The sequence below is a fragment of the Symphodus melops genome, assembly GCF_947650265.1.
Source record: "Symphodus melops genome assembly, chromosome: 1".
NCBI classification, from domain to species: Eukaryota; Metazoa; Chordata; class Actinopteri; order Labriformes; family Labridae; genus Symphodus; species Symphodus melops.
In genome coordinates, this window is record NC_136691.1 from 47,731,005 (window position 1) to 47,741,659 (window position 10,655).

Below are 10,655 nucleotides of genomic sequence, written 5' to 3' on the forward strand. Positions count from 1 at the left end.
TGATGAGTAAAAATTGAGTGAAATTTTATATCAATTGTTGAGTGCTATGAAAATATGCAAAGTGGAGACCACTGAGCCTAAATCATGCAGTGATTTTTGTTTTAAATGGTCAGTGATTTGTTTTTTACATAAAATGTTTGAATAAATCAACAAGGTGGATAACAATATATGATGCAGTCACTTATTTGCTTTAAAAAGAAAACCATAAGAGCTTCAACATTTTTACATTCAGTACACTGATGTAGTGAACCGATGCTTAACAGAAACCATGTGACAAAGATAATTGTATTTGAGAAGCGTGTGGATGTCACTAGAGGCACATGACTGTCCTTTTTAACAGATCATGTCTAACAGTGATCCTCGTGTGTGTTGTTTATTTGTACTATACACATATATTGGCTGACTGTCATCTCCAGAACAAACAGACTATAAATAAATGAACAATGTGCACAGTGTCCAAATGCAGTGCATGACCTTTAGGACTCAGATGAAAGAAAGTGCATCTCTGCTTCTCCTTTGGGTGCCTGGTGATCGATCTCTCCTCCGTCCTCTGTGTCCATGATTCCCACCCTCACGCGTCCTCTCGTGCGCCATAGAAACACAGATGGAAAGGCTTGCTTGAAGGCCTTTCTGAAGTTGTTTCCCATGAAGGCATACACCACAGGGTTGATGGAGGAGTTGGAGTAAGACATGCAGTGACCCCAAATCTTCAACTGTAGAAAATGAAGACCTATTCAGTATAAAGCAGTGACATAGATCTACGTCTTTGAAGCAAGAGCATCAGTTTCCGTCACCGTCACGTCAACTGACTGAATGAGTTTAGCATTGAGACTACAGATCCACATCTCTTCTTAAATAAGATTAAAGTTTCCAAATTTTTATACAAATTTAATATATTTCAGATCTGACATGATACAGTATCTGACCAGTTTATACAGATACCATATTAAAGCACCCTAGTTTTCAGCAGAACTAAATATATTTACAGTCATGTAAAAAAATAATCTGAATGATTCTTTTTGTGTGTGTACAGTCCCAATATCAATATCAACAGTTTGTGTTTAGTTTATGGTAGATTGAATCAAGAAGGTGACATTTCTAAGAAGTGTGCTCGGTCCAAATATTTCAGAACATCTCGGTTTATATCCAATCATGTACTCATGGTCAGCTACATCCCTTCTACCAGCACAGAGACTCTTATCTTATCAAACACAGAGAGTAGCTCACCTTGTATAAAACGTAGCTGCGAAGGCCAAAAGCTTGCAGGAGAATGCAGATCTGAATTGGCCCCCAGCAGATGAGGAACAGAGCCACCATCATCACCACCATCCTGGAGACCCTTGCACGCACTGCTGCTGCTCGCTCTGCCTGAGCCTGCAGCTGGAGAAAGGGACACTTTGTTATGATCCATGAATGAAAACTCTAACAATTTACTGGCTGGATAAAGAAAGTGACAGTAACTATTTTTCTTTCCCTTACTTGGTAGCTGCTGTCGATAGGATTGACGCTGGGTTGCCCCATGCGCTTCAGCATGAATGCATAGCAGGCGGTGATGGTAAGCAGTGGCAGCAGGTACACAGCGAGGAAGCTGTAGATGATGAAGGCTCTCTGGAGATGGGCTGAGGGGAAGACCTCAGTGCAATAAGTCTGAGGACCAAACCAGTATCCATCCTCCAGACGCTGGTACACAGCCACTGGGATTGACAGCAGCAAGGCTCCTGAGGAGGACAGGGGACATTACAGTCTGACTCTGAGCATTATGCTTCTTATCTTCTCATAGCGAATGGGGAGGTTTGATATCTAGTTTTACTTCTTGTGAATTCCTCTAATTTCTTGGTCATTTTAAAACTTGTTAGTTTAGGGGTAAACATCAGCAGGCAAGGGGAAAATCTTCCCCTTGTTAGTTAAAAAAGTTAGTTATTGGTTGCCATATACGATTTAAATGTCCAAGCTCGAGTCATTCTGTTAGCAAAACGTAAGTCACACCACTCCAGCTAACAGATGTGGGCAATGATTAAAAGCTAATTTAAGTCTAAGGCTTTACAGTTTCTTCAAACAATAAGGGCAAAAAAGACCCCAAACAAGCTGTAAAGAAAAGGAAAGACACAAAAAGAGAACAGACAATTCTGAAATGCATTTTTCATCCAGTATGCCAGTATAAAAAATGAAGACTATATTTCCACTAAATTAAGTTAAAATAATTACAGTAAACTGTGGAAAGAAAGGCTTGTTTGAGCATTTTGTCAAACAAATAAAGCACGTCTGAAAAACCCGCAGCTTCACGTGTCAAAGAGTCTTAAACAGCGACTCATGGAAGGAGGCTTGTTGGAAATTAAACAAAAGCAATATGTTGTTCTCTCTCTTCATGTTGATTTGTATATCAGGTTTCACAGAAGTGTGTATTTGTGTTTTACCTATCCAGATAGACACAGAGATGGCCAAAGCCATACGTGGGGTTCTGTGTCGGAGTGACTGCAGAGGATAGAGGGTCACATAGCAGCGATCCACACTCATGGCTGACAGAGTGATACATGTTGCCTGAGCTGTCACCTGAAACACACACACACACACACACACACACACACACACACACACACGCACACACGCACACACACACACACACACACATTTGTTTGTCAGGTACATTTAGTCACTATTACACCTCTCTGATTTGCTTTGTTTGATATATTTTAAACCTTTAAGCAAGTATAGAAACAACTAAAAGACCCTTAGTTTTATATGCTTCTTCTACTCTGTGATGGTTATTGCTGTTTTAGACAATGTTCTGCTAAATTCAGTTTGATGGGAGAAATCACTGCAGTGCACAATTCTGTTGACTGATTATGTTGTCGATCCTCTTTGTAATGAATATACATAAGCTACACTCTGTTTGCCAAATGCAGAAATCACATGTGCATGACATGCAGAGGAGAGGTTAAAACCAGAGGCATTCAATTTACAGTCTATGGTCTTTACAAATAATGATGTTTGTGTGTGTGTGTGTGTGTGTGTGTGTATACATCTTACTTGCTGAAGGTAGTTCACCAATCGGCACATAAACTCTCCAAAAATCCAGCTGGGCAGCGGGTACAGAGTGGCAGTGAAAGGCACGCAGCAGACCAGGAACAAAATATCGGTCGTAGCCAAGTTCACTGAAAGGTGATGTCAGGTGAAGAAACAGGTAACAGGGAAAGACCCTGAACGGCTGTGCAAAAATGTTCTTTTAATGAAAAGTTATCAGCAGGTTTGTTAAACCTAAACGATACAAACAAGCTCTTTGTTGTTAAAGTTATCTTTTAAATAAAATGTCCCAGCTTACTTATAATTGTATTTAATACATATCTGTAAGTTTTAGTTTAAAAAGTCACAATATCCTCAACAATCTTTCTGGAACTCATGTCATTACTAGTTTACAGAATCCCATTTCCAACTTTACTTATCTGTGTGGATAAAAAAAACATTATACTTGCACACTGAAAAAGATACAACTGAACCAATGAAATGTAAATGTTACCTATGTAAAGGTTCGTGACGGTCTTCATCTGCTGGTGTTTGGTGACCACATGGATGACCAGAGAGTTCCCGACCAGGCCGACCAGCATGATGAGGCCGAAGAAAGTGGGGACCAGCCAGGCGTCGACCAACACCGGTGGCCCCCGGCCCTCCAGGACGGTGGACTTGTTGCATAAAGAGCCACAGTCTGGACCAGGATCAGCTGCTAATTCCATCACCACAAATCAAAGCTGGAAATAATCCTACAACACATTAGGATGTATTTGAAAGGTACAGTACCTCAGGCAATTTTATTAAAATCTTACTTGAATAAAAACATTTTACATTTTCAACTCTTGAATTTGGGCATAATTCAACATTTTCTTTGAATTATTTTATTGCTGCTTTTGTCATTTGCTACATACAGGATACATCAAGAATGAAAAGTAACAGAAAAGCTAATAACTGTAAAAATATTTTCCTACCTTTGCGCCTGTTTGCTTCCTCAATGTGCTTTTTGCTTTTGTCTCTGTTGATCAGTGACCAGCAACTGTTCTGTTCTCTGCAGGTCTCAGATGAAAGCACAGTTATAGACCACCATTACTGGGGTGAGGTGGGGGGCATTGTGAGGTGAGGGAACAGTAGTTGGTTTGCCTTTTTGAAATGGAGAGAGAGAGAGAGAGAGAGAGAGAGAGAGAGAGAGACAGGGGGAAAAAAAACCTCTTCATCACATGTAATTATCCGAGGGCTGTGTGCCCTGCAACAATTACTGCAGGTAGATCTTTATAATGTAACCAGCCAATGTTAACCTCAGCTGTAAGTATACAGCTGGAACACATCTAAATCAATCTGAGCAGAGTCAACAGAAGTAAAGATAAAAAAGTTTACATACAGAAAATAAATGAAGTGTGCCGACAGCTGGGGGTCGTGGTGACAGTACAGCTTGGTCTCTCGTTCCTTCCAGCTTGACAGCTTCATTACAGCCATCATGGCATCGGGGAGAAGCACAAAGTGACTCATCTTGACAATTGCACAGCTTGTCAAGATGAGGCGTTTAGGGAAAGGGTAGCGTTTGAAATAAAAGAGATGCTTGTTTGTGCAACAGACAATTTAATGCTGATTTGGCTTGACAGGCTGAGATACTTATTTCTTTTTTGAATATTTGTTTTGGGGCTATTTGCCTTTATTTAGGTAGGCCTGTGGATAAAGTGGGAAATCAGAAGAGAGACAGGTCATGTGAGAAAGGAGCCACTGATCAGACTCGATGTGACGGCATCAGTGCCCTGTGCTAAAATATCCTAAGGAGAGGTTGAGGGTTCTGAATTAAAACTATTGCTCATCTTTTTTGATCTTCTTTCAATTGAAAAGAGAAAAAGAAACTCAAACTGCAAAAAGCTGTCCTCTGAAAGTGTATTACGGTACATTTCAAAGTGTCATTCAATGATTGTATCATCATACAACACATGTGCTGTCAACCGAAGGTGATCTGCCTGCTGGAGGAATCCACTTTAGTCAGCATGGAGGGAAAAAAGACCAACAGCCACAACTTCCTTTCCTGGAGATTTTATGAATGACCTGTACAATACAGCAACTGAATGTTGGGTTTGATTACACCTGATACCATCCTCCAGAATCAACAATAAGAGTCAGGGAGAAGTCATAACCTGTGCTTCTAAAATCACACAAAAGGCAGTGATGTTGTTCTGAATGTCAGCACTGCTGTGATCTGAAGCTTGAGTGTGATATTGTGGTTACGTAACATTTGACCAGCATTAAAACAAGAAAACAACAGAGTAAAAATCCTTGTTGGTATCCATGGTTATCACAGGCCTCATTTTATTTATTTATTTTTATCATGCAGTGATTTTATAAGTATGTTTAGTTATTCAGAAGTATCATCTTACAAACTGTCTATATATAAACTGCTATACTGTTAACTTTCAACGAGGAGAGAAATAATACGTTTTTGAATGTAAGGACTGATTTTTTATTCACAAGTTTTTGGGATCGGCCGAGGTTCAGCGGACTTGTGTTTGGTCCAAGTCTGCACACCCAATATGTATGGATGTATGTCATCTTTCTGAAGCCGATCTTGAATGGAAGAGACAGACTCTGAGGAGGGCAGCACCTTGGACTTCTTAACCAGGTGTGCAAGGAAGACAGTATTTGAGGATGGAGAAGGTGCGGGATCAGGTACAGAGGCAGGAAAGCGATCTCTCTGGTGATCCAGCTTCAGGGACTTGGACAACTGGCTGGTGTTAACAGAAAGCATTGCTCGAGATCTAAAAGTCCCACGTGTGTTCTTTAAGGTGGAGAGGGTGGCAGAGATATTTCGAGGGTCAATTTGTGTAATATCAGAAGGATGTCGTTTCCTCTCAGCCAAAGCCTCCAATAACTCTGAAATCTGAGAGGCAGCAGAAACAGATAGCTGTGGGGGAGATTACTGACAACTAATTCAAGGATGAAATACTACGAGACATTGCTCAGTGGATTCATAAATGATGACACAAAAAAAAACGTTCATGTCCCAGTTGAGAGTTTTTTAAACAAGCAACTGGCCTTATTTGCAAAGCATAAACAGTAACATGTCACATGGAGCTACATCTAATACTGTAATTACTTCAGGGAGTAAAATAAGCTCTACAGGCAAAACATCAACATTCAATTCATGCAGGGTTCCATCAATTCTTTGCACTCTATTCCCTCAAAACTCTCTTCCTTTGGAAATGTTTGTTTGTTGTTAGAATGGGTTGTTTTTTTTCCCCATGTCTGAAAGTGCTGAAACAGAATAATTATATTTTTAATTTACATTCCTAGGTTTTTTTTTTCACTTCACAGCTCTTTGTCTCTTGAAGTTTACAGATTTAAATTTAAAACGCGACCATGACAATGGGCTTATCGCTCTTAACAACAAAACACAAGTAGATTGAAAAATGACTTTGAGCATCTTTTTCAGCTACCTTAAGCCCATAAGACTCTCTGCTGTCAGAACCTCCATCATTGCTGTTTTCATCTTCCATGACCCCAAAGCACCTCAAAGGAATCATACAAAACAACCATTGTTACTTCAGCAATGTCAAAATCCTGAAAAACAAAACAGATCATTCAAATGTAATGTTGAAAATAGCCGCACCTCCTTCTCCCTCTTCCTGAGTACAAACAAATCAACCAAAAACAAGTGGTGACAGGCCATCAGTTTGACTTTGGCTGATTTAACAGTAACACATGAAAACATCATGTGATCACCATGACAACATGAGTAATCTTCCAAATCACAACAGGTCAAAGTCTGTCACTTCAAACTGCTTATTGTTAAACAACAGCCACTGGGGTGCTGATGGCCTAGTGGTGAGACTGCACCCTGTGCATGAAGTGTTACTCTGTCTCTGCCAATGAGGACTAAAGTCCCAAAACTAGATCTTAGAAAAAAACACACAAAAAACAAACAAACAGCCACACAATGAATATTACTTCTTTATTTATTGTCTCATCTGTACATGGACATATTGCACAGTTACAAATATTAAGAGCACGCTGTCTTTTATACAGAGATCTGGCTTTGACCAAGCAAAAAAAGAGCCCACATAAACATCTTGGACTCTTATGTGAGGCATACATGTCTGTTGCATTTCGTTTTTTTGTGCGCTTCTGTGGTTCAAGTTAGATTTACATTTTTTATATTTACACACAAAGATAAATATATACTTTACAAACTAAGAAAGCAAGACACTCAAACTCTTCTGTTTTATATACGGCTGAAACATAACTGGATGATAGTGTACTGTCTAGATTCAGAGCATAATACAATATAGTATCACGCACCCCTCTCTACTTCTTTCTTTACTTGATCCACTTCGTCCTGCATTCAAGTCATTGTTTAACCTGACTGTACTTCTGAAAATAATGTTCAAATATATAGGTGTAGGCAGCCAACCACTACATTGTAAAATCATGGCAATACACTGACTGTATTTAACCTTCTTCTAAGCATCACAATTGACATTTATTTTTAACCAGCGTGTTTGTATACTTGTGGTCCAAGGAAGAGCAGTGGAAAACAGGCACATTCACATCTCAAAGAGTTCCTCATATCTGCCTTTCTCAGTCTTTATAGAGTAGATGTGACGGGGTCTGTAGCAGGACGGGTGCAGGGAGAACACAGGGTGCTCCATGACGCTCATATGTTGAAGCTTTCTCCACAGCCACACGTGCCCTTAATGTTTGGATTGTTGAAAACAAATTCACTTGACAGCTTCGACTCCACAAAGTCCATCTCTGTTCCCAGAAGGGTGAGCTGAGCCTTTTTCTCGATAAAAACCCTCACACCTGCAACAGAGTCAAAGTAGAGCTGTCACTGAGCAACTTAGGTTTCAACAAATGTACAAAAAAACATATAAACCACTTTCACTATACAGACAAAGGTTTTCATTAGTCATTATGAAAAAGATGAAAGACTTTAAAAGTCAACTGGGATAAAGAAGAAAACAACATTGCAACAGTTTACCATCCTGCAGCACTTCCTCATCAGACTTCTCTCTCTCCTTGGTGTAGTCCAGTGTGTAAGTCAGTCCATTACAGCCACGTGTTCTCACTCCCACTTTTAGACCAATCTGGAAAAATGACACACAGACATTGTCATGACCAATTAGTGTGTATCTTTGTCAATTTTGCCCCTGTATGACTAACATTGCGTCGTTACTTTTTACTGTAAGTTTTATATCCAAGAGAGGCATCAAACGGAGGGTTGCGTTCCCTCCTACTTTGTGTGAATGATGATCTCATTAAAACTGATGACTCTGCTATCACCCCTCCAATCCTACAAGGAGCAGGGACCTGGCTGATCTACAATATGATTGGTTGGCTGAAAAGAGCATCACAAACTTTAACTATCCTCTTCTGAAAAGTTGAACGATTTTTAACACAGTGTTTGGACTGACCGACACTGCGAAGACTTACAAAAGCTAAGCTGTCACTCAGGAAAAAAACAGCCGGTGGACACAGGCACTAAGAGGTTAAAAATATTTTTTTTAACAACAAAAAGTGAAGGTTAAGTTCAGGCAAAACGGAATACGTTATTGAAATTAAAGTAATGTAAACAAAACAGCACCCTGCTTCATAAGATATCATGTTAAAGACTTCAGTCAATGTTTTGTTTTCCATCACTTACATACTCCGGCTTGTCCCGCAACAACGTCTGGATCTTATTCACAGCTGACGGAGTCTGGATAAAAAGAACAGAAGACAAATAGATAAATAAAATGACGTACACTGACTGACTGCAAGTGGACGCAGTGCTCTGTGAAGAATAAGACGCTGGCTCTATGAACTTTCTACAATGGTTTTGATATTTTTATCCCCACAGTAATACCTTTATACTGCACGGACTAGAACATTCACTTAACTAGTACCTTCAAAGTGGTCATGAGGTAAACTGAGGCTAACTAGATTAGCTGCATTCTGCTAATCCCTTAAAGTGATATGTGTCTGTTTATGCCGAGTGAAGGAGACATCCTCGCTGTCTGAAAGCCTAGATTCATTTGAGTGGGATGGCATCCTATTAGAAGTTATTTCATGAAGTTGATAAGTTCTATAATGTGTAGTGCATGATAACTTTGGTATATTAATGTTCACACCTGCTCTTAATCCCTGACAGGTAAAGAAAATACTTTATACCAAAACCGTAAGTGACACAGAGTCTTCAGCTGCCTCTGTGTTGACGGACATCCCATTACTTAACGTACCAACTTGTAACCATTATCAGCTCTGACCACATTACACCCACATTATCTTGTAACAGCACTGGAAGCAAACTGTAACACGCCGATATCCACCATCACAAGGTTTCTTATCCCACCCTTAATTAAAAAAAACAAACAAACACAGCCCTGCAGTGACAGTTAACGACAGTGACAGTCAAAGAAAATCACATTGAGTAGTTTACAAATACTATTTCATCATTTTCATTGGACAGCTGCAGAGAGAGAAAGCTGGCATGAAAACAAATGTTGGAGGTCAATCAAATAAAGTATGTCAAAGGAAGGAATGGGATTTAACTTTAAATGAAAAACTAGTAAGAGTTATTTAGAGAGGTGTTGGGATACTACAAGCCTTCATAACTGGGTCTTAGACTGAGATGAGATCATGTAAATGTGAAGATGACAGTCCCGAGGGAAATTCACTCAATTACTACTCAAGTAATTCAATATTCTTCATGTATGTGTCAGATGGTGACAAAGGATTACTGACATGATTTTAAATAAAAGTTGGAAAAGGGAAATGTACTCTTCAATGTCTAATGTCGACACGTGACTTAAAAGAGCAGAAGTAAAGGGGGCATGTTCACGTTATGACTGTATTATAGGACACACAACAACGTCGCCTTATAGATGTCCAGCTTGATTTATTTATCTGTACAGTCATTTCACACATAGCTTTTGTTTTTATATCTGCATCTCTTATTTTGTAAATACTGCCTACCTCATGTAAATACATGTTTGTTTTTTTTATCCTGCCCTACGAACAAATGCAACTAAATGTGGTTCTTATGTTTACTGTAAAGTTTATGTTTATTTGACAATAAAGAAAGTGAGAAGGTGTTTGTGCAGTGTTGTGGTCAGGTTAGGAAACACGGCGGGTGATGACACATTACCAAGTAAAGGCTTAACAGACGGATCATTCTGTTCTTACCACCAAGCATAAACATTGTATAACCAAACGTGCGTTGTCACATATTAAATACAAGTTGATCTAAAAGGGAAAGATTGTGATGTGACGGAAAAGTAGATATTTAAAATACAGAAGTCGTTGTACTGCGTCGGTTAGCGAGCTTAGCTAACTTTGGATCACGTAACATTTGAGCTACATAACAATATCGGCTTTAAACACTATAAACTCTGGGTAACAGTACACTTATTGGTCAAAGGGTTGATTTACACAAAGTTTACAACTAAAGTTTCACACTTACCAGGGTCAACGCGGCTCTTGTGGGCAGTATCTTTCTTTTGCTGACCGCTCGGACGGTCGCTCGCACCACGGAGGCAGACATGTTTCTACTGTAAAAAATCACAACAATGAAATGCGCATGCGCCGAAAACGGCCACCGCCCTAAATAAAAAAAATAATTCAATGATTGGCTAATATTTTGACGGAAAGGGGGAGGAACC

The 10,655-nt window shown here is 39.5% G+C and overlaps 2 protein-coding genes across 3 annotated transcripts; both read right to left on the reverse strand.

Moving 5' to 3' along the window:
• Positions 1 to 268: 268 nt before the first annotated feature.
• On the reverse strand, positions 269 to 4,143 carry kiss1rb (KISS1 receptor b). 2 transcript variants are annotated; one of them, XM_079360059.1, is made up of 7 exons: positions 3,978 to 4,143; positions 3,515 to 3,743; positions 3,028 to 3,152; positions 2,415 to 2,550; positions 1,480 to 1,718; positions 1,228 to 1,380; positions 269 to 713 (listed from the first exon to the last, which is right to left on the reverse strand). In XM_079360059.1, exons 2-7 carry the CDS (start codon positions 3,726 to 3,728, stop codon positions 477 to 479), a joined length of 1,104 nt encoding a protein of 367 aa, XP_079216185.1. In that variant the 5' UTR covers positions 3,729 to 3,743; positions 3,978 to 4,143; the 3' UTR covers positions 269 to 476. The 2 variants fall into 2 exon arrangements, with proteins under 2 accessions (XP_079216185.1, XP_079216184.1); XM_079360058.1 differs by having other exon boundaries at positions 3,515 to 3,755.
• A 2,810-nt stretch (positions 4,144 to 6,953) lies between these two features.
• isca1 (iron-sulfur cluster assembly 1) lies at positions 6,954 to 10,562 on the reverse strand. The gene is made up of 4 exons (XM_079357708.1): positions 10,457 to 10,562; positions 8,660 to 8,713; positions 7,997 to 8,102; positions 6,954 to 7,818 (listed from the first exon to the last, which is right to left on the reverse strand). The coding sequence occupies exons 1-4, from the start codon at positions 10,535 to 10,537 to the stop codon at positions 7,670 to 7,672; spliced, it is 390 nt and encodes a 129-aa protein (XP_079213834.1). The 5' UTR covers positions 10,538 to 10,562; the 3' UTR covers positions 6,954 to 7,669.
• Positions 10,563 to 10,655: the final 93 nt, after the last annotated feature.